The sequence below is a fragment of the Eubalaena glacialis genome, chromosome 3 (genome assembly GCF_028564815.1).
Source record: "Eubalaena glacialis isolate mEubGla1 chromosome 3, mEubGla1.1.hap2.+ XY, whole genome shotgun sequence".
In the NCBI taxonomy this organism is placed as follows: Eukaryota; Metazoa; Chordata; class Mammalia; order Artiodactyla; family Balaenidae; genus Eubalaena; species Eubalaena glacialis.
The window spans coordinates 169231889-169259085 of record NC_083718.1 but is presented as its reverse complement, the minus strand read 5'-3'; the positions used below and the strand labels follow the sequence as shown (position 1 = coordinate 169259085).

Below are 27197 nucleotides of genomic sequence, written 5' to 3'. Positions count from 1 at the left end.
GTGTCAGTGATGGCCCAAGTTTGCCACAGCTGAGCCCCTGGGGGCACTCGGGGGCTAAGGCAGGTTAGAGAGGTCACACTGCACACTCTAATCCTTCTATAATATAGTGAGTGTTGTCTATACTACAGCAGGGCTGACTGGGCTGGGTGAGAACCAGGAGAAAGCTATTTGACCTGGGTCAAGTTGGGCGATGAAGACAAATTCTAACCAGTGGGGTAATCATGATGCCCTTCTGGGGACCCAGAGAGGGAGTCTAAGAGCCCTGAACCCACAGCTGGACCCTAGGGCAATTTCTAGCTCCTGGGGACCAGGCAGAGACAAGACCTAGATTGTCGATCTTAGCTCCTCTGCCTCTGACCACCTCTGTGCTCTTGGGCAATCACTGTCCTCAGTTTCCCTTCTGTACTATGGAGGTATCACTCCCTGCCCTGCTTTCCTCAGAGCTTGTTGTGGGATCAGATGATATGAAAGTGCCTGGTCAGCTATAATAAAGAGCCAGAAGCCTGGAGGAAACAAGCACAGCATTTTCATGATTCTTAAAGGCTTCCTTTCCCTACCAGCTTCCTCAGTCACACTTGTCACCTGCAGAGGATCTCAAAGCACCTTATAAAGCTGTGAGTTCAATCCAAGATCAGCTCTAATCAGTGTTGAGCATCTCAGTGGAAAATTCAGACCCAGGCAGGAGTGCTCTGGGGACTCCCAGCCTGGCCCAAGAGTAAACCGAGGCACGGCTCTCCTCATCCCAGTCACCCAAGGATGAAGCAGGAACCCAGGAGGCATGGGTCCCAGCTCCACACCGAGGACTGATGGAGGCTGGGGGAAGGTGGGGTGAGGAAGGGGAAAGGAGCGAAGGGACGACTCACAGTCGCCATATGGGAGAGGAAGACCCACTGTCGGTCACAGGTCTCGGGTGGGTCTGACGTCTGTCTCTAGAGTAAAACCTCCAGTACTGCCCGGGTCCTGGAAAGCATTCTCAGAATTCCCTTATTGCAGAAGAATTCCAGAATCCCCCATCTCGTCCCGGACCAAACTCAGGGCACCAGATTCTCTTGGGGTCCAACCCCAACAGCTCTCTCCCCCCTTTCCCTGCGCACCCCCATCCTCGGCCCCGTACTTCTCTGTTCGAACCCAGCTCTCCTCAGTGCCCCCGCAGGGTCGGAAGCTCGGTACCGCCCCCTCTCGGACCCGCCCCGCCCCGCGACCCCGCCCTCTCGGCCCCAGCCCGCAGGCGCGGCTCGGGGGCTCGGGACCACCCTCCTTCGGCACCGGATCTCGCCCTCCCCTAGCCCCCGACCTCCCGGACCCCGGCCGGAGGGCCGGAGGAGGCGGGGAGGGGCCGCAGGCAGCGCCGCCCCCGCCCCGCGGCCGCTCCCTCCCGGCACCGTCCGTCCCGGCCGGCCTCCGCGCCCCGCCCGCCGCCCCGTGGCCCCTCCCGCGCCGCTCCCGCCGCCCGCCCCGCTCCTCGCCCGCTCTGCCTCCGCCGCCCAAACTTTTCTGCGGGCGCGTCTCCGCGCGGCGGCTGCCTGCCCGCCCCCCCGCCCCCGGCCCATGGGCGCCCCGCCTCAGGGGGCCTGACCCTCGCGCCGGGTCCCCCGGCCGAGCCATGGCGGCCCGCGCGCCCCCCGCCGCACCTGCGGCCGAAGAGCCGGGGGGCCCGGGCGGTCCCCCGCGCAAGAAGAAGTCTCGCTCCGGCGTGTCTGGCCTCCGCCGCGCCTTCAGCTGGCTGCGGGGCAAGCGGCGCAAGAAGGCGGCAGGGACCGAGGGCGCCGAACCGGCCGCCCCCCGGGCCAAGAAGGCGGACGACAAGGCCAGGAGGGCCAAGGGGAAAGGCCGAGGTAAGGCGGCCGGGCACCTGGGCAGGCGCCGGGCGGCGCCGAGGGTGCGGCCTGGGTGGCTCCTCTGGGGGTCCACGGCGTGTCGGAGGTGGTGACTCCCTAGGCGCCGTTGCCTGGGGAGCGAAGAGCCCGGGGCTCAGTCCGAGTACCCCCAGTCTGGCCCGCCCCGCCCCCAGAATTTCCCAGACTCAGCCCTGCCCCGCTCCAGATGGAGAGGACCCCCCGAAGGGGGCAGGAATCCCCTGGCTTAAGCAGGAAGTGCTGGCGCCCGGCTCTTGGGACGGTGAGGCGGTGCCCCCTCCCCCAGGCTCACTCAGGTTCTGCCCTCTGCTGCTGAGTCAGGGGGTCAGAGTCTTGACTCTGGCCTGGGGCCAATGGGAGAGGCACGTGGCCTTGCATCTCTGGTGGGGGGGTTCTTCTGGGTCTGGAAAGCCAGCTGCACTCAAAAGGTGTTTCAGCCATCGAAGTGGATCTGGGTTTCCAGCCCCACAGAGGACCCAGCACGGAGCATAACATGCTTTAGGTTCTTAGCAGTGTTAGCTTTTCCTACCTGGCCCCCCTCACCACTCACCTGGGCCAAACCGCAAACATCCACCTCCTGGGGTGGTGAGCTCAGGATCTGAGCCAACTGCCCCACCCACCACTCCTTCCCCCCACCGTGGTAGAAACGGTCCTGTGTTGGAAGTGTGCTTGCAAATGGGGGAAACAGGCCCATTAATGGAGAGGCTGTACCTGGGGCAGCGGTGGGTACCTGAAGTATACTACAGCTAATTCCCTGCCTCTAGGCTCCCTCTGGCCTGATGGATGGGCAGCCTGAGGGGAGGGGTGGCTGATCTGGCCCATCCCTACTGGAATCACTTTTCTTTTGGCCGCTTGCTTTGTTCTTCCCTCATCTTCCTCTCTGTTTCTGTCTCCTGATTGAGGGGGAGGGCATGAGTCTCTGCAAGAGGGTGGGGCTCCCTTGGGGCCAGCCGTCCTAGGAAGTCTACCTTTCCTGTGCTCCTGCTGCAGTGCTAGAGGTGAGGAAATGGCGGTGTGTGCAGGCCCGTCCCATTTCACCTGTGTTTACCCGCCCAGTGTCCTTTAACCACCTCCTCTGGAGGATAATTAGATGGAACACTTTAGGGGTCAGGAAGAGGGTGAAAGGCCTCTTGTGTGATTGCATCCGGCCTGATCTTCCTTTTGGATATGGGCCCTGCTCCCCTGCAGCCCAGCCACAAACAAGTTGGGTGCTGGGGCTGAGATGACTGGGCCAGGCCCCATGGGAAGGTTTGCATGAGGGGTGTTTCCAAGGGCTCTGCAGTCCCCACAATACATGAAGTCTGTCCCAGGGCTGCCCCACTGGGATTCAGTCAGAAGTCATCCCTGTCACACTCAAGGGGGCATGGGTCAGAATTGCAGCAGGATGGATTGTGGTCAGACTGTCAGGATTAGAGATAGAAGGCTAGTGGCGTACCCCAGGGCAGTGGAAACTTTTCCCCTGGGAGATCAGCCTGGGGGCAGGGGCTGGAAAAGCTGACTCTGTAGGTCCCTGCTCGGACAGTCTGGGTTAAGGGTCATTGGGTCAGTGGCAGGCCTCCCCCTGCCTTGTGTTTGGTATTGGGTAGCACTGGGCTTTCTGGGCAGCCGGTCGACCTGATTTGGGACCACGTGCATGGGCAACACCTCCCTGCCCCTGGCTGTTGTTTCCCCAGGTCTGGGGGTGGCCGCAGGTATGTCTGGAGGAAGTCCTTCCTTTTGCTCCAACCTCCTATTATTCCAATTGTTTCCTTGTCACCTGCCTGGCCAAACTTCTTTTCTGTTTATTAAGAGAAATAAATCCAATCTCTCTAATCTCCACTGGCACCGCTGGTCAGGAAGGGGAAGCCCGAAGAAGGCTTAACTATTTCTGGGGAAAATGTTTAGAATGAAGATTGGGGGAAATGGGGAGGAGGCACACACAGAAAATTCCTGGGAGGTCAGGGGCCTTTGCTAGGGAGGTCATTATCTCCCCGCTCCCAGTTGCTGAACCAAAGACCCATAGATGCAGGTCTTGGCTTCCTTAATCTGAGTCTCCTACTATAAAAGGGAAAACTGAGCTTGGGATAGATTTTGAGCCTCTGTTTTCCAGAACCCCCCTGCTCCCCGCACTGCCCTGCACAGACTTAGAAAGGAAAGAGAGGAAGTCTGACATTTATTTTTCTGAATGTGCCGGAACCCCCCCACCGCCCCCCTGCCCTGCATCCTTTACCTCCATTATCATTTACGACCATTTGCAGATGGAAAAACTGAGGCTCAGGGACAGTGAGCGATTGATTTGCCCACCTGGGATTTGAACTCAAATCATGACTCCAAAACTGGTCCTGCTTTCATGATTCTCCCAAGGACATAGACCAGGGGGTAAGGCTTAAAGATCTTCTCATCCAACCCATTGTACAGATGGGAAGAGGCCCAGAGAAAAGTGAGGGAACTTGATAGAGTAGGAAGAGTATCAGAGTCAGGCAAATTAATGAGAGTTCACATCCTGGCCCAGCGGTTAGCAAGCCCTGTGACACTGGGCAAGCAACTTCTCTGTGGCCTCACTGTTTCCATTACTGTCTCTTGGAAGAGAGGGGACCTTCTCACTGGGGTAACCTTCCGGCTGGACATATCCTTGATAGGTCTGTGAGCTTTCTGTGAGCTTTCCAAGATTCTCACAAAAGAGGATGTGAAAATTATTTGAAAGTGAAGTCACCATAGAAATGTAAGGGGTTGCTGTTATTGTGTTTGTGAGTTTATTCACCTGAGTTGTAAGGACCCAGTCTGGAAGGAATGGGCTTTGAAGCTGACAGGACAACTCTGTCCTGGGCCCTGGTCTGTCCCTCTCGGGCCATGTGACACCGGCAGGTTATTAACCCCTCCAAGCCTCAGTTCTGCTATCTGTAAAATAGAGATAACAAATCCTGGCTTTACAGGGGTGTTTCAAGGATCAAATTAGAAAACAGACATGCAAGTGCATTGTGAACTGTGGAGCATGGCCCAGATGTGAGCAGGTTGCTGCTGTTGTGATGCTGAGGACTTGAGCATTAGCTAAGTTTATCCTGATTCATGTTTGGAAAACAACTCATTGGTTACACCTCAGATACCCGTGATGATGATGATTATTGAGGGGGGATCCACAGAAGGTGGAGTCTTTCCTTTGTCCAGCGGAGGACTCAGGCACAGAAAAAGTAACAGACAAACAAACAAGCAGGAATCCATATTTTTCAGAAATATCATGTGGACTCTAGACAAGTGTGTGGGGAGGAAGTGTTTCTGGGACAGATGCCAGGACTGGAACCCGGCAGATAATCGGGGGAGGCTTCCTGGAGGAGGTGAGCAGAGTGTGGAAGGAGGGCAGGGTGCTGGCTAATTTGAAGGGGAACATGAAGGCTGCTATGTGCCAGACCCTGGCCGGGCATTTTCATGAATGTTTTCCCTTGTTGTCCTCAACAACCTGGGAGGTGGTCAGTTACAACCATTTATAGGTGAGAAAATAGGCCCAGAGGGTGAAAGTAAGTTGGTCAAGGTCATTCAGCTTCATTCATTTGAGAAAGACATATTCCTTACTATATAGTCAGGCACTGGTCAGGGTAATGCAAATATTTGGGACAAGACAGGCAAGGTTCTTACTTGCATGGACATGATGAACATAGCGTAGCACTGACAGAGCCACTCAATGTGTCTCCAGAGGCCATACTCTCCAAACAAGATAATATGAGGTTGGATGTGTTTCTGACTCTGGAGGGGAGTAACTGCTGTAGAGCTTAGGATCAACTTTGGGGAAAGGAGTATACAGCCCTCCCGAAGGTTTCTCTCAGGCAGTGGGCAGTGGCTGGGGGGTGGGCGCTGGGGATGGCTCTGATACTGATAGTGAGAATTTAGGAGCTACCCTGCCAGGCTCAGCAGATTTAACCCCATGAACGTTGGCCACTCACTCAGGGAGAGCTGTGCTGGGCATGGGGTTATGGAGAGAATCCTGCGTTTGAGTTCTGCTTTGCCAAGTCCTGCCCCATTCTTGGCATGACACTGTCTGTCTTAATAAAGATGGGGTTTAATGACCTCTGACCATTAGTGGCCCTTTCTCATTCTAGAATTCTCTGAGTTTGAGAATGGTCTGGAGGAGCAAGCTGGAAGGGGGACTGGGGGTGGGAGCTATGTTCAGGGAAGGAGAGCCTACCTTTGGCCAGTCAGATGGACACGACATCGGGACCCAGTGGTCTGGATGTCATAGGAAGGTGGGTGAGGAGAATGCAGGGTGGATATTGCCAACTCTCCCTGCTGAGGAAGGGGCCTGTGTAGCTCTGAAGCAAAGTGAGGACCCAAAGGCACTTTGGTTAGTGGTCACTTTGCCTCTCTGAGGTCCGGGTGGTATCTGTTTGCCTTTCAATAAACACTCCATGTATTTCCACATTCTGTGTCATTGCATGTGCTGTTCCCCACCTAGTATGTGTTTACCTTCCCTTTTCTATCCAGTACTTCTATTCATCCTCAAGGCCTGGTCCAGTGTCATCATCTCTGTGATACTCCTGGGGAAATTATTGCCCCCAGACTCTAGAGCAGGGTGCTCAAGAGATTTGGTGCCTGGTCCAGTGTTATCATCTCTGTGATACTCCTGGGGAAATTATTGCCCCCAGACTCTGGAGCAGGGTGCTCAAGAGATTTGGAGCTGAACAGCATATGCATTTCTTTCTTTTTTTAATATTTATTTATTCGTTTATTTATTTGGCTGTGTCGGGTCTTAGCTGCGGCATGCAGGATCTTTTGTTGCAATGCGCGGGCTTCTCTAGTTGGTGCACGGGCTCTAGAGCACACTAGCTCAGTAGTTGCGGCGCGCGGGCTTAGTTGCCCTGCGGCCTGTGGGATTTTAGTTCCACGACCAGGGATTGAACCCTTGTCCCTTGCATTGGAAGGGGGATTCTTTTTTTTTTTTTTTTTTTGGCTGCACCGGGTCTTCGTTGCTGCGCTCAGGCTTTCTCTAGTTGCGGCGAGCAGGGGCTACTCTTTGTTGTGGCGTGTGGGCTTCAGTAGTTGTGGCTCGCGGGCTGTAAAGCGCAGGCTCAGTAGTTGTGGCGCACAGGCTTAGTTGCTCCGCGACATGTGGGATCTTCCTGGACCAGGGCTCGAACCCGTGTCCCCTGCATTGGCAGGCAGATTCTTAACCGCTGTGCCACCAGGGAAGCCCGGAAAGTGGATTCTTAACCACTGGACCACCAGGGAAGTCCCAGGATATGCTTTTCTGGTCACCTGCTTCTTGGGAAGGGGCATCTCAGTGTCCTTAGCCTGGGGCCTTGACTGATGTGATATGGGCAGGGCTCCCTCTGCTGTGGGATACATCAGTGGGAGAGTGGTTTCCGTAAGGGAGTCTGGGTCCACCTTCTCCAGGCCCCTCTGAAGTGATGAGCATTGTCTGCCTTGGGTCCAGATGGGAGAGGGTGTCTCACTAATTTATTTCACAAATACTTATTAAGTATTTAATATTAGGTAATAAGTACCTACTATGTGCCAGACTCTGTCCTGGGGATGAATGAAAGACAAGGTCCCAGTCCTTGTGAACCTCACAGTTTGAGGGGGGTAGTAGACATTGAACAAGTAATTAAGGGTCAAGAAGTGTGACTAAGGAGGGAACAGAGTGATCCCAGGGGGCGATCAAAGACGGCTTCCCCAAGAGGTGACGTGAGCTAAAATGGAAGAATGAGGGGAAGCTGGGGTTGAGGGATTTGCAGAGCTGGAACCAGGCAAGGCTCCTGCTGGGGGTTGGGACCAGCTGGCTCTCAGGTTCCGTGGGCACAGGCATCACCATACCTCACTGTTCTGAACATCCTGAGGGCAGGCCCTGGGCTGACTGTCTTTTCCCTCTGCCCTGCCCAGCACAGGGCCTGGCACTAAGTGGCTTTGGGTGATAGGTGGGTAATCTGATATGGGCCCCCAGAGCATGGGTATCTCCGGATCCTGGGCGCTCAGAGCTGATAGCCTGAGATGTCACAGGGAGCCCTCATGGTACATACAGATGGGCAACTGAGGCCCAGAGGAGGAAGTGACTTGCTCAAGGTCATACAGCCAACCAGTGTTGGAGGCGGAACAGGAGCCCACACCTGCCAGGCTGACCTCAGCTTCCCCACTCCTTTGTTCTGACTTCAAATGGAAAATCCCGTCCCAGAAAGGGGCCTCGACCAGGGGTGGGATGAGAGGAGCAGGAAGCCGAGGCCAAGAAGGCCTCATCCATCCCCTCCCTTACCTCTGACACCTTCAGGGGCCCAGTCCAGCTGCCTCTCCCCCTCCCTCCTCACGGAGGCCCTGGATCCCCACCGGTGGCACAGGGCCCAGGTTCTCCTGGAAATCCCCCTCAGGCTGGGGGGCCCTCCCCCCACCACTCTCCCTTTCCTGCCCCTGAAGCAGGGCCGCCAGCGAGGTCTGCTGCTCTGGGGCGGATATACCCTGTGGCCAGAAAAATCTCTAATCTGTCATCAGCAGAGGGCAGGGGGAGCGCCTCCCCTCCCCCACCCGCCCCTCGGAAATTCCCCTCTCCCCAAACCCTCAAAGCTGTCTCAGCTGCTCCTGGCATGTCACATGCTGAAGAAAACTAATGAGAGGAGGCATTGTATATTGTTTAGGCCGCAGTGAATGTGGCGGGGTGGGGAGAGCAGGTATACACACCTCTGCCTCCCATCTGGAGAACCCACGGACGGCCACCTCCAGTCCTGTGGCTGATTTGGGGGAGGAAGTGGGTGGAAGCAGCTTCCTTGGGCAGGAGGGATGAACTCGTTGTCCACCTCCCCCATGACTATACTCCCCAGGACTCTGTGCTCTAGTGTTCCGCTGTCCTGGGGGCCGCTTCACCAAAGGCTGTCAGCTGCACTCACGGGGTGCTCTGTGCTGGCATGGAGGGGAGATGGAGACAGCTCAGCCTGCCAAGGGTTTAAACCCTGAATCTTCTGGCAAAGTGCATGCTTCCCAGGAGGATGCTGGTGGGGTCTGTTCCAAGTAGGACCTCCTGCCTGCTTAAGGATACCCTCTCCTCCAAGCCCCTAGCCAGCCGAGGCCTTTACTACTATCCTCCAGGAGGGTCACGAGACACTCAAGCCCTGCCTTGTGGTTCCAGGAGTTCTGGTCCATATGCCTACCATACCACCTACTTCTTCCCACCAGTCCTACCCCAGGCTCTCCCAGGCTCTCCCATGCACTTGACTCGTTGGTAATACTCTTCCTTTTGGATCTGGGAGCAAGCATAGCCTTTGTAGTGAAAGAAGGTAAGACTGGGAGAGTGCCTTGGACTCTCCTGCCTGTGCCTCTTCACCTCCATTAGTGCTCAAGGTGCCATCATCACCACCTCTGCCAGTTTCTGTTCAACACGTAGGGATACCTACTGTGTGCCAGACACTAAGCTGAGCCTGGGGCTACTAGGAGGAGTGAGAGGATTAGTGTCCTTGAGGAACTTGTTTTCTGGTTGGAAAGGGAGCTACCAAAGCAAACTGTTGCCTTGAGACAAGTGCTGGGTTGGTGTTACACAGGGTGCCGGGCAGCCCTGAGGTGTGATCAGTACTGTATCAGCGGACAGCATTAATGCCTGTGGGAGCCCCAAGAACTGGGCTGGGGGAGGAGGGGGGGTCAAGGAGGACATGGAGGAGGACACTGTCTAGCAGGGCCTTGAGGACAGGCAGAGGTGGAAGAGGAAGGAGCATGTGTGAGGCCTGTAGGTGTGCACTGGGGAGCAGGAAGCAGTTGTGTGTGGCTGGAGCTCTGAGAATGAAAGGGGTGTGGTCAGAGATGAGGCTGAACTGGTGAGCGGGGGCAGCTCCTGCAAGGTCTCCTGTGAAGGCCGAGGTACCTGCTACACTCCGGACATCCTTCTAAGCTCTTTGCATGCCTGTCCTCACTGAATGCATGCCGAGGGATTTGGACTTTACCCTTGAGTGTTCTCTCTGCCCCCCCCATACCACCTTTCCCCTTGATGGGCCTCAGGTTCCCCACCTGTAAATTAAGGGAATTGGGCCAGCAGATCTCTGAGATCTCATCCAGCTCTGCCACTAGGACCCTCTTTTCTGTGCAAGGCAGGGAGCCTGCTGCACACAGCGTGGTATACAGTGTATGCTCAACAAGTATTTTCTGGGTGGATGAATAAAATACCAGCCCCTCAAAGACTGCACTGTTGTCAACCTCAGTCTCTTAGCAAGAGATGGGCCTCAGGGAGGGTGTGGTTCAGCTTTAACTCTCCCATTTTGCAGGGAGGGAACAGGGTGTCTTGGAGCCACTGGGCATAAGAGGCATCGTGGTGTAGTGGAGGAGGGGCTTGCCCCGGTGGCAGAAAGGATGAGCCGTAAGGGGATTAGAACTGAGGGCCGTGGACTTCCAGCCCAGTGCTCTTTCTCTGTCTATACCATGCTGCCCCTGGTTGGAGAGATGGCAGAGTGATCGTAAAGGAGAGTCCTTGCCCAGTATGTGGGGTCCTGGGCAGGTCCCTGGACACAGGGCACTTGTGAGAATATAAAGATGTGGGGGCCTTGCACAACCTGGAAGGCTTTCAGAAGAGGTGAACCTTGGCCTGGGCTTTGAAAAACAAAGACTTATTTAAGGGGAGATGAGAGAGAGTTAGGGTTAGATGCACACAGACATGTGCTTTCATGTATGTTTACCTATATGCTCCATTACTTATACATACCCCGCCCCCCAAAGGTAGATAGATATGGGTATATCAGCAGTTGCACAGTCATATTGATACAGAAAAGCACATGCAATTACAGTCTTATAGACAAACATTTTCACTTACATGCACTTACATGCACTCAAGCAGACTATTACACACTCAAATACACAAAAAGCAGTGATATTCAGCCAGCTTGAGGGAGTCACAATTATATAGGCAAATATACAAAAGCACACATCCAAACCTATGTAAACAGATTCAATTATATGGATACAGGCATGCAGTCACACACAGGTGATGACACAGAGAGGAACCCACATGTTCAGGGTCACAGATACACAACTACACAGCCACATTCAAGAACGCAAATACAAATGCCCAATTACATGCCCTCCTTCAAGGTCATGGAGAGGCACAGATAAAGTGGTGGGGTAGGTAGCCTGGAGCAGTGGGTATTGGACTCAGTCTGGGTTTGAGTACTGGCTCTGTAGCTTAATGCTGTTTGACTTTGGGCTAATCAGTTGACTTCATGGAACCTCAATTTTCCCATCTGTAAAATGGAGATGATAAAAGTACCTACCTTACAGAATTGTTTTGTGGGTGAAATGAAGTAATGCATGAAAGCAGTTATCACAGTGCCTGGCACATAGGAAGCGCTATATAAAAGGGTTCTATTGTTATTTTGAACACCATTACTACAGAAATACAGTCAGATAGATGTATTTGTACAAACAAGCAGAGACAGGCGATACACAGACACGTGACACTCACGGGGTGGTGGTTGGTGGGCCCTAGCAGCAGCAAGGCTCCAGACCTCGCCTGTCTGGAGCCTGGGCCCCTAGTTCTCTTGGTTCCACTGCAGTCCTGAGAGGCAGCCCCTGGCCTGGGAGAGCGAGCGATCCGTCAGCCCCACCTGGACAGGCCCGGCCTTTCCCAGAGCACTGGGCGGGGCGGCTCAGCAGGTCTCCCAGATCCTCAGAGGGGTGGAGCCTACGGGATGTGCTCCAGGCCCCGCCCCTCTTCTGGCCCCTCCCTCGCCCCGGCCATTGGCCGCAGAGCCCGGGGGCGTGGCCGAGCTGGGGCTGGGGGCGCCTGCGGTGGCCGCCCGCGCTTCTCTCTGCCTCCCTCCTGTGGCTGCGGGCCCGGCTGCCGGGCTGGGAGGGCTGCGCTAGGGTTCCCGCGCCGGCTCCCGCGCCCACCATGGGCAACTCACACCACAAGAGGAAGGCCCCCAGCGGCCCCCGGGCCCGCAGCTTCTGGCGGTTCGGGCGGTCGGCGAGGCGGCCGGCAGGTAGGGGCTGAGGGTGGGGGCGGGGCAGGCGGGGAGGAGGGTCTTCCTGCCGCAGCCGCCGCCGCCGCTGCTGCCCCCTCCTGGGGCTTGTTGGGTGTGAGTTTGGGGGGCCGGGAATCCCCCGCACAGACCCCACCCCTCACATGCAGACAGAGACACATGTACGCACGAATACCCGCGGGCGGGCACATGTACATGTTCACAATTTACAGTCACGTACACAACACCCACTCAGATGTACGGACATGCAGACACAAAATCACATACACATTCACACCCACACGATCGCTGTGGGAGACAGATCCTGAGATACAGGTACATATACCTATGTATACGGTTTACCCAGCCACACGAACACCACCGCAGTGGCAGATTCAGACACATTCATGTAGGTACAGTTGCCCATCGTCTTAGGCACACGTATGTACACACAGGTTCAAAACTGCATAACCAGCCAGATCCTAAAGCACTTATACACACACACACACGCACGCACGCACGCACGCACATTTGTTCCCCAGGCTTTAGCCCGCACAGGCTGAAAGTTTGCAGGAGGGAGGGGAGACAAAGGTGGAGGGGAGAAGCAGGAAACAGGGGCTGGAGACTCGGGCCGCCTCCATCTGGCTTGATCGGGAGTCGGACTGGTTCTCTGGGCTCCCTCCCCACCCCCATCCGCACCGCCGCTGCCTCACTCTGTCCCCCTTCCCCCCCCACCCGCGGTCCCCGTGGTCGCTGCCGCATCCCCCCCTTTCAGTGCAGCCACCGAGCTGGAACGCAGCCCTTCCCGGCGTGCTGCGGGATCTGTCCGCGGGTCACATTCCATCCTCCAAGTCGGGGGGAGGGGGCAGAATTGGGAAGGCCTCCAACCCCAAGGCTGGGAGCCAGGATTCCTGGTTCCCCCCAGCGGGTGTGGCGGTTCAGGGTATCCCCGGGTCCCAAGGGGTGTTAGAGGAGGGGCTGTCTAGAGTGCCTAGTTCCTCCGCCTGGTGAATCCAAACATGGGGTAGGGGCAGGGTGGTGATCCACCCCCCACCCCACAAGATAAGGGGTCTCCAACAGAGTCGGGTATCTGCTGGTTTTGGGGAATGAGAAAATCCCGGAGAAGGTGGCTTGGGGGGCCTCCCTCCTGTGGTGGGAGAATCCACCCATGACTTCCCAGGATGGCCTACATTCCTAGAGGTTCTGAATTGAGCCTGATGATCTCATCCCTCCATGCAGGGGGCAATAGAAAGGGCCTAGGCTGGGATTTAGGGTGTCTGGGTTCTCAGTGTGGCTCTGGTATGGGCTCTGTGACCTTGAGCAGATTGCTTTCACTTCTCTGGACCTCCCTGGCTCCTAGAGGGAGGCCTGTCTGTGAAATTAGGGCAGCTTAGCTTAGGTGACTTCTTGGGACCCTTACAGTCGTGAAAGAGACTGAGAGAGAAGGTGGGCTTGTCCAAGGTCATTGCCTGAAGTGGTTTGAAGAATAATCATGACTATTTGGAGAAGGATTAATTAAATGCTGGTAGGCTCTCTGAGGTTCCTCAGAAGCTGGGTTGATGAGAGACTTCTGGACCTTCCAGTAGTCTCCCTGTCCCAGTAATCCTGAAATCTGGGCTGTGCCCACCTGTCTCTCCTCTTGGAATCGGCACCAAGGGGGTGGGGCTGGGGCTGGGGAATCTTCATCTGCCCTCGTATGGCCACTCTAATCTGATGGTTTCCTGAGAACCAACTGTGGATCCAGACTTGTGACCATTTGTGGTGGGGAAGAGAGAGATTAAGAGGGCTGTGTTTATAATCTGCCCGCCAGCCCTTACGGAAGAGGCCTGGGGCTTCTAGCATCTCTTGTGCTCTTCCAGTTCCTGCTGCAACTCAAGGGTCAACCAGGCTTTAAAGGTGTTCCTAAAAACCCAGAAAGCAATGTCAAGGCAACATAGAAGAAAGCGTGGGGGCTAGGGAATATTCTAGGCTATATGTTAAAAGGCTTTTGGGTTGCGGTCAGTTTTAGGAAACTGGGAAGCTGGTATTAAAGAAGTAACTGTAGGGTTGGAATTAGTCCTGAATTGTTGATTAGACAAGAGAACCTGGCCAGGGATGCATTTCAGCTCTGGGGTATGGTCGTGAGCAAAGGCATGGGGTTGAGACTGAGTGTGGAGGCTGGAAAGCAAAGTAGTTGAGGTTTCTTCCTTGTGCCTGGGAGGAGAAAAAGTGAATGTAAAACTTCAATCTCTTTGTTTTTACTTGTGCTGAGGATTCTAAGGCTTCCCTGGCTTCAGCCTCTGCTGACACAGGTCCAGGTATGGGACTGGGGCTTGAGTACTTACTCGTTTGATTAGTCTGTGAAAGGATGGGGGAAAGAACGCAAGGCAAGCAGAGAGGGCTGGAGTCTACAGGCCAAAGGGAGCCAGTGAAGGTGTTTGAGCAAGTGAGGAGCCTATGAAAGTGGTATGTTAGGAAGATGGCAAGTGCAGGCAGGACAGGTTGGGGGGTGGGGTGGTGAGAGTGGAAGCTCATAGAACAGTCTGGAGGCTGTTGCAGTAATCCAGGGGAGAGGTTGATGGAGTGAGGGCTGGGGACAGGTTGAGGGCTGTGGGAGTGGAGAGGAGTGGCAGCTGCAGAGACACTGCGGAGGAGGTGGCAGAAGTGATAGGAAGGACCTGGGATTAATCAGATGTTGAGAGTATGGGCCAGAGAGTGCTGTGAAGGCTCTATGCATGAGGCTGCTTGGCTGGGGGTGGCAGCAGAGATAAACCCTATGCTAAACCCTTTACCTTGATTAATTCATTTGTCCTCCAACGGTCTTACAAGCTGTAAGCTATTCTTCCCATTTTACAGATGAGAAAGCTGGAGCTCAGAGAAGTTAAGTCACTTGTCCAAGGCTACTCAGCAAGGAGGTTGCTGAACAGGGATTCAAACCCAAGCCTGTCAGATTCCAAAGCCTGTGCTCTTAATTATTTTAGGTGTAGATGGATATCCTCTTATGATGGAGGGGCCTGCATGTCCTCCGGGTGAAGAAAGCCTGAGGCCCTGGGGGATTTGGACTCCGTATGGTGCACAGGTGGAGGAAGCACTGTGGAGGAAGGGCAGGGGTTGAGGACTAAGCACTGAAGCCGCCAAGAGCTCAGAGAGGGAGCTGGTGGGCAGTGGGAGGGGAAACTGAGTTTCAAGGAAGAGTTGGTCCCATGTTACAAATGCCCTTGGACCATAGAGAAGGGTGAGGGTGAATAGGGAGAGGCCTCCTCACTGCTGCAAAGACATTGTAACCTGCTGGGATTGTTTGGCCTTGGTTCTCAGGAATCCATCTCAACCCTCCCAGCCCCAGGCCATCTGGGCACTTGGTCCTGGGAGGTATGGAGGATTGGTGGAGGATGTGAATTGGCAGCTCAAGGAGCACCCCCAGCACTCTGTCCTCTTCCTGTTCCCATGCATTATACTGTCAGGCTTACACACATGGCCCTCCTCCTGATAGGGTTTATTGTTCCCACTTTGCAGATGAGATTGAGGGAAGGGACTAAGTCATTGGTGGAGTCAGACTCTGCCCTGCCTCTGGACCTAGAGCACCAGTGGCCGCAGCTGGGAGAAGACCTGCTCCTGTTACCTCCCTTGCCCCCTTTCTTCCCGTTTCCTCTCCTTTACTGGGGTGGGGAGACTTGTGACCAACTGTATGTCTAGACTTGCTTGTGGGAGCCCTGGGCTTCCAGATAAGGGGCTGGCCCAGCCCTCTCTGGTCTGAGGGATCTGAGATAAGCTGAACCCCCTTGCTGCCCCAGGTCCTGACCCAAAGTGAGGGACCACTCCCCTCCTTCTAGCGGCAGAATCATACATGCCAAGGGCTCCTTAGAGATCATCTCCCCAACCGTCCCACTTCATAGATGAAGAAACTGAGGCCCAGAAGAAGGCAGTGCCTGATTCAGGATCATGCTTCAACTGAGGGGCAGTGAGAGCTGAGGCCTAGGACCTCTGACTCCCAGGGCAGTGGGATATCTGGCGTGGGCTCCGAATTCCCTTTCCTCCCAAACAGGGGGCGGTTAGGGCTGCCAGATAGGGCTAGGTCACTGAGGAGCTGATAGGAAGCTGATGTTAAGTGTCCCTTATCAGACCTTATCTTAATAATGGTTCTCAACTCCACTTGAGATTTGAAGAGAGCTCCAGAAGTGGATGGGAGAGGAGGCCTCTAGGGGCATGGGAAGAACAGCAGCCAGTATGAGCTGGGCTCACGGCCATTATTAGCTGTGTGACCTTGGGCTAGTCACTAACCCTAGGGGAGTGCCTCTGTATGGTGAGGGGGATTTAGTGAGACCATGTGTGTCTCAGTCAGTTGGCACTCAGCAAATGCTGGCTTATGATCGTTGAAAGTGAAAAGGCCCCCACACCTGGATAGGCAGAGGCTCCCTCTGATGACAACACTGTGGTTACACTTGGTTGCGTGGCTTTAACTTTCCCAGGCACTCTGTGAGGTGGGTATTAGTCCCACTTTACAGATGAGACTGCAGCCCTGAGAGGCTGATTCATTTGTCCAAAGCCTGGAATCCAGACCTTCCGACTCCCAGGCTTTTTCTCTCCTGGCTTCATGGTGGCTGCCTCTCCGGCATCTATGAAATGAGGATAATCATGCCTTGAAGGAACAAAGGAAAGGGCTTTGGAAAGTCAGGATCGCACCCTGGCCGAAAGAGATTATTACGTTACTGTCGGCAGCAGATACTGACCCGGAAACTCATTATGACATTTACTAATATTATGGTAGCTAATTCCTCCCTGTGTTACTGCCCGTTCCCCCAGGCGCCTGTAGGATGGGATCCTCCCCTTCCTGTCCCAGGCCTCCCTACCCCCCAATATTTACCTTAGAACCGGCCTGTCAGCTCTGCCCTGGCTAGGCTGGGCCTTCGCAGTGAGAAGAGGTAGGAGGGAGATTCCCCTCGTGCAGAAGTGGGGTGCAGAGCTCCCCCACTTTGGGCAGTGACTGAGGCTATGGCCCCCTCCCTCCCACGCCAACCCCTTAACTTCCTGAGACTTAGGGTCACTAAGGCGTTTGCAGTGAGACCCAGGTTCTGGGCTCGGCCACTTCCTGGTTGGGTGACCTTGAGCAAGTCACTGTCCCTCCAGCTTGTGCTCATTTGTAAGACGGGAACTCACACCTACCTTTCAGGTTTCTCGTTCGCTTTCTTCGAGACAGTAGAAGAGGAAAGTGTTTCGAGAACTGTAAAGCGCCTGCGCCTGAGAGTTATATTCACTTCCTTTTGTCTTGCCTCTAAGAGAATAAAATCTACGCATGCTCTGGATTCTGCTCCTATGGGAAGGCCCGGGTCCCCTCTGGGCCTTGTTGCCCCCCAGTACAAGAGTGAGGGGCTGAGACTTAGGGGCCTCCAAACACCCTGAATCCTGGCTCCAGAGCAAGGCCACCTGGGCAGCTGTGCCCTCCCCCTTCATTCCTCTCCCCTGAGTCAGGCCGGCCTGGCTGCAGGGCGCGCCGCAGCCCCCGCCCCTTGCTCTGGAATGGGGCAGGTTGAGGCCTCATCCCGTGGAGGATGTTGCCAAGACAGTGTGTACGCATGCGCACAGGTGCACGTGGCCTTGGGGGGGCGGGGGCAGGGGCTCCCTTTCCTATTTCTCTCTGTTTCCAGGCTCACGGGGGCCCCAGAGCGGTGGGTACATGCATCTGCCCTAGTGTACGCGCAGCCACCCAGTAAGGCCCTGCGTGAATCTGCGCAGTGGGGCTCGGGTGTGGGGAGGGCGTGGACTAGGGAGGCGTGGGTGTGCTTTGTGGACGTGGTGGTGAGAGTGCCCGCCTGTGGGGGATGGCCCCAGTGAGGCTTTTTGGAGGTGCGGTCTGCACACTTCTGCTGGTGGTCTGTATCTCAGCTCCCTCCAGAACTTGCAGGTGTGCTTCCTGGTGTGCTCTGCGTGGCCTGGAGCAAGGTGTCTTCTCAGATCCGGGAAGCCTCCTCCCCTGGGCAGGTAGGGGAGGCGGAGGCTGCGTGGTGAGCCTCAGTCCCAGGCTGCACCTCTGGACTGTGCTGGGGCTGAAGGTCCTGGAACACGGACTCCAAGTGTGGCCTTAGGCAAGGTCCTTCCGCTCCCTGGGCCTCAGTTTCCTTGTGAGGTGCATGCTCTCCATCCGAGACTCGGGTTGCTGAGTCTCTCCCCAAACAAGCTACAGGTGTGTAGACCTGCGCCTGGGGTGGCTCAGAGGGACCTCAGGCTCTGGCCAAGGCGCGGGTTGGGGGCGGTGGGACGGGTGTTGCTGGGGGAACCAGATGTTATCAAGTGTGAGAGCCTTGGATCCTGCTGGGGAATTTGCAGCTGTGACCCTGACTGCAAGCTATGGGCCTGGGACCTTGATGAGCTGATGTTTCCCCGCCCCTGACTTAGCAGAGCTCAGCCCTTAGTTTCCCTGGTTGGGAGAAGCTGAGCATGCCTTTGTCCTGCATGGCTGAAGGCTCCAGTTTCGGAACCAGCCAGAGCTTGGGAAGTCACCTGGCTCTGTGAGCCTCACAGGTCAGTTACCAGGAGAGTATCTTTGAGTACCTGCCTCGAAGGACTGTTGTCAGATCTGTGAGGGTAGAGACTGCCTTCCACCAGCGCCTGGCATGGTGCCTGGCATGAATTAATCACCCTACAAGTGTCGGTCTACTGCTCTTTTCTGTTTGAGTGGGACTAATAAGAGGGATGGATGGGTCTGGCCTAAGAGGGAGGGAAGAGGGGAGGATGTGGTCAAGAAACCTCAAATTTTGGGGGATGGTAGGGTCATCCAAACCTTCTTCAGAGGGGAGATCAGGTTTGTAGCTGGCACAGTGGGCAGAACGTGGCTTTTGGATTCAAGTGGTCTTGAGTGTGAATGCTGTCCCGCCATTTACCAGCTTTATATAGTGCTTGCCCTCTCTGGTGTCCATTTCCTCATCTGTAAAATGGAGATAAAAGTGCCTACTTCTTGGGAATTCGCAGGCGGTCCAGTGGTTAGGACTCAGTACTGTCGCTGCGGGAGCCTGGGTTCAACCCCTGGTTGGGGAACTAAGATTCCGCAAGCCGCACAGCACAGCCAAGAAAAAAAAATGTGCCTACTTCTTAAGAGTGTTGTTTAGATTTCAATGATCTGAGGATATATACTATCTAGCCCCACAGAATTTTGTTCTCTAGAGAGCGAAGGCTCAGCTCTCTGCATGAGTGGTCCCTGAGAAGTGGCACAGCAAATGGGGAAGGACTAGTAGGAGGATCTTGCCGCATGGGAGCCATTGTGAATTCTTAGATCCCTAGGGACTCAGAGAGAGAGAAAGGTGCTGTGAGAGAGGGGTGTCCTCAGGTGAGTCTGGGGGACAGCACTTTATAGTTCACAGACCTTCTCTTCCACAGTCTTAGCTACTCTTTTTTTTTTTTTTTTTTTTTTTCTGGCCGCAGTGCGTAGCATGGCATGCAGGCTCTTAGTTCCCCGACAAGGGATGGAACCCATGCCCCTGCAGTGGAAGCACGGAGTCTTAACCACGGGACCACCAGGGAAGTCCCTCAACTACTCTTTTTGGAGTTGCCAGGGGGAATCTCTTTTAACATCGTCAATACTCAGCTGAACCTTTAGTACTGACCTCTTGGGGTTCTTTGAATAAAATCCAGACTCTGCCAAGGCCTCTGGGGCCCTACCTGACCTGGCTTCTGCCTCTTCTCATCTCCTGCCATTCTCTCCCTTGCTCATCATATTCCAGCCACACTGGCCTCCTCTCTGTTCTGGGAAAACCACCCCATCACTCCTGCCTCAAGACCTTTATGCTTGCTGTTGCTTCTTTCTTTTCTTTCTTTCTTTCTTTTTTTTTTTTTTTTAAATATTTATTTACTTATTTGGCTGCGCCAGGTCTTAGTTGCGGCACGCAGGATCTTCGTTGCTGCGTATGGGATTTCATTGCGGCATGCAGAATCTTTAGTTGCGGCATGCGAACTCTTAGTTGCGGCATGTGAGATCTATTTCCCTTACCAGGGATCAAACCCGGGCCCCCTGCATTGGGAGTGCGGAGTCTTAGCCACTGGACCACCAGGGAAGTCCCTGCTGTTGCCTTTTTCTAGAAGGTTGTATGCCCAGCACTTGCCGTGGTTGGCTCCTTCTTTAGGTCTCAGTTCCAATAGCCTTTCCTTGATGCCCCCTAAAGTCACCCACTTCCTGTCACATCTCCTCAGCCCTCACTATCTAAAATTTTGCCAGTTTACCTCATTCGTGTATTCATCGAATATTTATTGAACTCATAGTATGTGCCAGACACTAGGGATATACTGGTGAACAAGATAAAAGTTTTCCAATAGCTGTAGCCCCTAGTACTAGTTTAATAAATATTTGCTGATTAAATGAATGGATACAACAATCTTATAAAGAGGAGTTATTAGCCTTGTTTCCATGTGAGGTCATGACTTGTATGTGATGGAGCTGGATTTGAACCTGGACCTGACTTCCCTCCAAGTACCTTCCCTCCTGCCCCCCACTCTTACTGCCCTCACCTATGGCTAATTCCTTTCTCCCTGTCTGGTGATCCAAGAGAGTCACTGAGTCACAGAGTGAGACCAGTGAGAAGAATCCTGGGCTGGAGGAGCAAGAGGTCTGTGTTGAAGGCCTGCTTCTGTTGTGTGACCTTGGAGAGTTCACAGTGCTTTTCTGGCTGTTGATGTTACATTACTAAAGTGGGAAGATAATCCTTTGGAAAGTCTGGGGCTGGACATACGTGTGAGGGGTTGTTAGCACCAGCCACTGTGATTCTGCTCTGGGCATCTCCCTGGCTTCCCAGCACTGTGTCCTGGGCTGGCTCCTCCTCCAGGGACCTCTGCCAGTGTCCTTGCCATCCGCCCAGGCAGTCCTGGGCTTCTGCCTGGCTGCTCCATGCTGTGAGCTCCTTCCCCAGGGAATCACCCTCACCAGCCAGGAGGACTTGGGGGTGGGCACCATGCCAAGTCTAGTGTAGTGGCTCTTGCACCCACCATCTGGCAGCCGGGACCCTTGCCTTAGCTCTGGCTCATGACTGTTTAGAAAAGGACTTGGGGACGGGGTAGTGGGCTGCCCCTGGAATTGAGTATCTTAGGCCCTCCTAGTCATCCTTTGCACACGAGCCGAGCACCCAGAGACTCCGGGCCTCGGTTTCCCTGTCGGAGTCTGGGAAGGTGCCTGCTCCTGCTCTGCACTCGAGGGGCGGGGTCGGTGGATGGGCGGGATCAGTGGTGAAGGTGGGAGGAGGACCTGGAGAGTAGCCCCTCCCCCTCCTCTGCCTGGAGCCGGCGCTCGGCAGCTGGGCGGGCAGACTCATCCCCTCAGCGCTGGGTTATAGTGAAGGCATCGCCCGGCGTTCTGGAGAGGTCAACGTAGGGGACGGTCCGAGTGGCGCCGGCAGTCATGGTGGTGTTCCTGGGCCGCCACCTCCCGGCGCTCCTCGGGCTCTTCAAGAAGAAGGGTGAGTGGGTGTGGCTGGGGGGGAGTTAAGGGATCCCCGACACCCCCATTTGCCAGACCCTTATGTAGAATGGGGGATCAAGGCCGGGGAAGGCAATGGGGTGGGGGATGAGGGCTGGTAATGAGGCCAGACTCCCCTGTCCGCCTCAGTGCCTTTGTCCAGCAGCTTTCCTACTGCCTTTGTTTGATTTCTGCTTGTGTTTCAGAGGATGGCTCTAGGTGTCTCTGACCTTGAAGCCTGCAGTCCTCGGGCAAGATTGCCTTCCTCCAGGGGTACTCACGCTTTACTGGGTACACCCCAATACCTCAGTTGCAAGAGGTAGTGCACCCGCTCCGGGGTCAGCTCAGTGTGTGTGGGAGGATGGGATGTGGGGAGCAGAGTAGAAAGGAAAGTAGTACCCTTGGAAGTTGGGGAGCAGATCAGGGAAATCGTGTTTAGAGGCCTGGGGGTGAAGTTTTGAGGGGGGGGCGCTATGCCCTCCTCCTCCTAGGAACTGGGCTTTCAGGCCTAGATTAAGATGTGGGGGCCAGAGGGCCCCCAGTTTGAGTGTGATTCAGGAGTCCCCTCGGGGAACCTGGAGTTTAGTCTTGGCTCTGACTCCGATTTGCTGGGTGACCTTAGGCAAGACCTTTCCTCTTTGAGCCTGTTTGTGGACTTGTAAAATCAGGAGGTTGGGGAGAGGAGGATCACTGAGAGACCTCCTAGCTCTGACCTTGTGGGATTCCTGAGGATTCCCTGGGCAGGAGCTTGGCTGTTGAAGAATGCGCTGAGGAAGGTGGAAAGGGCAGTTCAGGTGTCTGAACTGAAGACCCTGATCTTGGGGCATGGCCCTTTAAAGGGCTTGTTTTGTTCCTGTCCCTCCACAAGGTGCTGCCAAGGTCACATGACCCTGCCAGAGCTTTTGCTTATGTTGTGGGTTCCGTTTAAAGGGGGGCTGGGGCTGCAAAGTGCTGACACAGCCCCTATTCCCAGGATTAGATGCCCAGCTCCTCCATGGGCAGGGCCTGTAACAGTATCCTTTGTAATGGACCCCTGGCTCCTCTGCACCAGGGCCCTGGGCCTCCAGGAGAGGGGGATACCTGGGACTGTTCCCCAAGAGAGGCTGGAGCTGCCTCAGGGGGAGTGATATGGCTGGGGTCCCTCTTCTCCCCTCCCCAGCCTATCCTTCCACTAAGGGACAGCTGCATGGGTGAGTAGGGGACCCAAGTGGCCATATCCTTGGTTTAGCCCACACCCCAGGACTTCCTGGGAATCTGGTTAAGACCTTTGCTAGTGCCCACCCCTTCCTAGTGTCCCATGTGTCTTTTTCTTGGACCTGGGCCAATGGGGTGTACAAAGAGGTGGTTTGTTTTCCTGTAAAGTGGAGCTCAGGATCTGGAGACAAGAGAAATGTATTTGCTATGGGCTATGTGTACACTGGAGTGTCTTGCATGGGGCCCTGAGTGACAGTTGTGTGTATATTTGGGTACTGTTTGTGTATATACAGAATGGGGACTGTGGGTGTCATGTGTATATGTGGCGGCTGGGTGTGCTTTTGGTGTGGGTACACAGATGTGGTTTTACTTGGATGCTATGTGTTTGTATACATATTGAATGAAGCCTGTGGGTGTTGTGTGCATGTATGGTGGGCATGTGTGCCCTGGGTATGATGCCCTATATGGGGCCCTTTGTGTGGTGTGGGTGCTCAGATATATGTACACTTGGATTATAGCTCGTGTATGTACTTGGGGGCTGTGTATATTGAGTGTATACCCCAGGACTGTGGGTTGTGAGTACAGACTGGGGGAAGTAGGCACTGCATGTATGTGCAGGTGCCCTGTGCACTCTGGGGACTGTGGGTGCCCTTGTTGCAGTGCCTGTGCCTTCCCAGGGCCCAGATACCTTTGGGCCTCACTTTCCTTCCTCCTCCATTCCCAGCAGGCTCTGCCAAGGCTGAGAGCGACAAACGACTAAGTGTGGGGCCAGGCCAGGGGCTAGGGTCTGCAGTGGATGAGCACCAGGACAATGTCTTCTTCCCCAGTGGGCGACCGCCTCACCTGGAAGAGCTGCACACGCAGGCCCAGGAGGGGCTCCGTTCCCTCCAGCACCAAGGTAACCTCCTCCTCCTCTCTCCAGCGCTACTTTCAGCTCCCAAAGTCAGGGGCCTAGCTCAACATACCTTTCTGATGCCTTTCAGAAAAACAGAAACTGAACAAGGGTGCCTGGGACCATGGAGACACCCAGAGCATCCAGGTGAGCCATGCCCCCAGCTCAGTCTTGATGTATTCCTCTCTCCCTGCTTGACCTCTGACAAGTATGTCTTTGAACCCTTCCGGATCTGTTTCCTTTCTGTATCATGAAAGGCTAGACGAGATACCCCCAAGGGCTGGTCCAGGGTAGCTCTAGCTGATGCCTGCTCAGTGCTAGGTGATGCTGGGGCAGGTCGGTGGGGGGTGAATCTGAGTCAGAAGTTACAAAGGGGAGCCTGAGGAGGCAAAGGTAAGCCCCACTCACGCCTCTGGGCTGATCCTTCTTCCCCCAATAGTCCTCCCGGACCGGGCCAGATGATGATAGCATCTCCTTCTGCAGCCAGACCACGTCCTACACAGCTGAGAGCTCCACGGCAGAGGATGCTCTCTCCGTCCGCTCTGAGATGATCCAGCGCAAAGGTACCCACTCACCAGCCAGGATTGTTGGGCAGGAGAGGGGGTGGTGGGCACCCAGCACCTGCAGCTTTCCCTTTTCCTCCTAATGTAGTGTTTCCCAAGACTGTGATTCAGTGGATTCAGGAAACATAGTACCCTGTGTCCTCTTGGAGGTTCATAATGAGCATTAACCAAAAAGCAGGACAGTGAAGAGTCGAGAAACCTGGTTTTGAGCCTAGTGTTGCTATTTACAGCTCTGTGATCTTGGGCCAACCCTTTACCTCTCTGTGCTTCTGTTTGATGTTCTATAAAAATGAGGATAAGAATACGTACCTTATTGGAATGAATGCCAAGTGTTTAGCATGCTAACACATAATAAGTGTTCGCTAAATGGAAATCATCATTATTGACCTAGTAAAGCCTTCCAGAAGGCTTGCAGAAAAGCGTCTAGCTTCGTTTAACCCAGCTTTGCCCATGCCTACTTGACTGTGGAAATCTTTTCTCACAGAGCTCTTACTAATATTCTATAAAAGTTGTGCTCTGCAGAATGTGCCCCAAGACCTGCTCTAACAGTTTCTCTCCCTGGACTCGCCCCCAGGCTCCACCTTCCGACCGCATGACTCATTTCCCAAATCATCTGGAAAGTCAGGGCGCCGGCGGCGGGAGCGGCGGAGCACGGTGCTGGGACTGCCACAGCACGTGCAGAAGGAACTCGGTGAGCGCCTGATGAGGAGGCTGTGGGCGGGCAGCCCTGGCCGCCCCCTCTGCTGACTCCCACGCCCTCCCTGTCCATTCCAGGCCTGCGGAATGAACGTGAGGCACCAGGTACTCCTCGGCCTCCTGGTCCACGGGACGCTGTCCGCATCCCCACGGTGGACGGCCATCCGGCAGGCCCGGCCTCAGGGCCAGGGGCCAGGGTGTCCCTGCAGGCGCTGGAGGCGGAGGCCGAAGCCGGTGCCCAGGCAGAGGCCATGCTGCAGCGCCACATCGACCGCATTTACCGGGATGACACGCTCGTTGGCCGGTCCACGGGGGCCCGGCCCTTGCCACTGACCCGGCCCATGTCCCTAGCAGTGCCCGGACTGACCGGAGGGGCAGGGCCTCCAGAACCCCTGAGCCCGGCCATGTCCATCTCGCCCCAGGCCACCTACTTGTCGAAGCTGATCCCGCACGCCGTGCTGCCGCCCACAGTGGACGTGGTGGCCTTGGGCCGCTGCAGCCTGCGCACGCTGAGCCGCTGCAGCCTGCTCTCAGCCAGCCCGGCCTCCATCCGCTCGCTGGGCCACTTCTCCTCGGTCTCCAGCCCGCGGCCCCGCAGCCGCCACCCTTCCTCCTCCAGTGACACCTGGAGCCACTCTCAGTCCTCTGAGACCATTGTGTCTGACGGCTCCACCCTCTCCTCTAAGGGTGGCTCAGAGGGCCGGCCAGAGGGCTCTGTGGCCAACAGTAACGTGGTGCCCCCTCCCCTGGGGGGCAGCGGGAGGGGCTCTCCCAGCGGGGGCAGCACTGCCGAGGCCTCGGACACTGTCAGCATTCGGAGCGGTGGCCAGTTGTCCGGCCGGAGTGTGTCCCTACGTAAGCTGAAGCGGCCCCCGCCACCTCCCCGCCGGACCCACTCGCTCCATCAGCGCAGCTCAGCAGCACATGATGGGCCCCTGGGGCTGCCTCCCAAGCCTGAGCGGAAGCAGCAGCAACAGCTGCCCCGGCCGCCCACCACTGGCGGGTCAGAAGGGATGGGGGCAGCACCCTGTCCATCCAGCTCAGCAGGCAGCTGGGTGCCTGGCTTGTCTCCAGGTGGCTCCCGGCGTCCCCCACGCTCCCCAGAACGGACACTCTCACCCTCCAGTGGATACTCGAGCCAAAGTGGTACCCCTACCCTCCCTCCCAAGGGTCTAACAGGGGCCCCTGCTTCCCCAGGCAAGGCCCAACCCCCTAAACCAGAGCGTGTCACTTCCCTTCGATCTCCCGGGGCCTCCGTCTCCTCCTCCCTCACGTCTCTATGTTCCTCCTCCTCTGATCCGGCACCCTCAGACCGCTCTGGTCCGCACATGTCGACCACCCTGGGTGACAGGTTTGTCATACCTCCTCACCCCAAGGTGCCTGCCCCCTTCTCCCCACCTCCCTCTAAGCCCAAGAGCCCAAACCAAGCTGCCCCTGCTCCAGCTGCCCCTGCTGTGGTCCCTGGGCCCATCTCTACCACTGCTGCCAGCCCTGAGTCCCCACCTACTCCCCAGACATCCCTAACCCCACCTCAGGCATCTCCCAGTGCCTCCAAAGACCAGTCACCCCCACCATCCCCACCCCCATCTTATCACCCACCCCCCCCACCCACTAAGAAGCCAGAGGTGGTTGAGGAGGCCCTGTCTGCCCCGGGGACTGCTGAGGAGGCCCTCCAAGATCCCAACTGGCCCCCACCCCCGCCTCCTGCACTGGAGGAACAGGACCTGTCCATGGCCGACTTCCCTCCACCCGAGGAGGCCTTTTTCTCTGTGGCTGGCCCTGAGCCTGCAGACCCTTCACGCCCCCCGGAGCCCTCCTTAGCTACTGTCTCTTTCCAGAGCCAGCCCTGTGGTACCCCAGATCTTCCTCCAGCTCTGCCAGCCCCATCTGCTGCTGGTTCTGTCCCAGGGCTTCAGGCCAAGGTCCCTCGGAGGGAACCAGGGGGCTGCAGCAAGGGTGGCGGCCTTCCCAGGGAGGATGCTGGTGCACCCCTGGTCACACCCTCACTCCTGCAGATGGTTCGGCTGCGCTCTGTAGGCACTCCCACAGTGGCTCCGACTCCAGCGTCAGGGCCGTCGGCCCCCCAGAAGCCACTGCGAAGGGCCCTGTCAGGGCGGGCCAGCCCAGCGCCTGCCTCCTCAGGGCTCCACGCTGCTGTTCGGCTCAAGGCCTCCAATCTGGCTGCCAGCGTGGGCCCTGTGAGTGCCCAGCCCAATGGACCACCTGAGGCAGAGCCGCGGTCCCCTGCCTCTACGGCCAGCTTCATCTTCTCCAAGGGCACCAAGAAGCTGCAGCTGGAGCAGCCCGTGTCCCCTGAGACCCAGGCTGACCTCCAGCGGAACCTGATAGCTGAACTTCGGAGCATCTCAGAGCAACGGCCACCCCAGGCCCCAAAGAAGCCACCTAAGGCCCCCCCGCCTGTGGCCCGCAAGCCTTCTGGGGGAGCCGCCCCCCCCACCTCCCCCAGCTTTCCTCGGGCTGAGCCCCTTCCTGCTCCTCCCACCAACGGGCTCCCCCATGCCGAGGACAGGACTAAGGAGGAGCTGGCAGAGAATGGAGGTGTCCTGCAGCGGGTGGGTCCAGAGGAGAAGCTGGGCCTGCCTGGCACAGGTACGGTGGGCAGGGAGGGGTGGGGTGTGGGTCCCATCACTGGTCATGGGAAACAGGTATCAGAAGTCCTGCCATTAGGGATTT

At 56.1% G+C, this 27197-nt stretch overlaps 1 protein-coding gene across 6 annotated transcripts in view; it reads left to right on the top strand.

Moving 5' to 3' along the window:
* The first annotated feature begins 1487 nt into the window (after positions 1-1487).
* NHSL3 (NHS like 3) overlaps positions 1488-27197 on the top strand; it is a 28327-nt gene continuing 2617 nt past the window's right edge. For 2 of the 6 annotated variants that reach the window (XR_009700400.1, XM_061184530.1), the window contains exons 1-6: positions 1488-1835; positions 23077-23250; positions 23336-23391; positions 23684-23807; positions 24382-24498; positions 24582-27113. Coding sequence is in view for 5 of the 6 variants with exons in the window: in XM_061184530.1 (XP_061040513.1) it covers positions 1604-1835; positions 23077-23250; positions 23336-23391; positions 23684-23807; positions 24382-24498; positions 24582-27113 (3235 nt within the window). In the remaining variant the exon portion in view is untranslated. Of the gene's footprint in view, positions 1836-11566; positions 11768-21075; positions 21160-23076; positions 23251-23335; positions 23392-23683; positions 23808-24381; positions 24499-24581; positions 27114-27197 lie in introns of those variants that run through there. The other 4 variants (XM_061184531.1, XM_061184532.1, XM_061184533.1 and 1 more) reach the window with 4 other exon arrangements.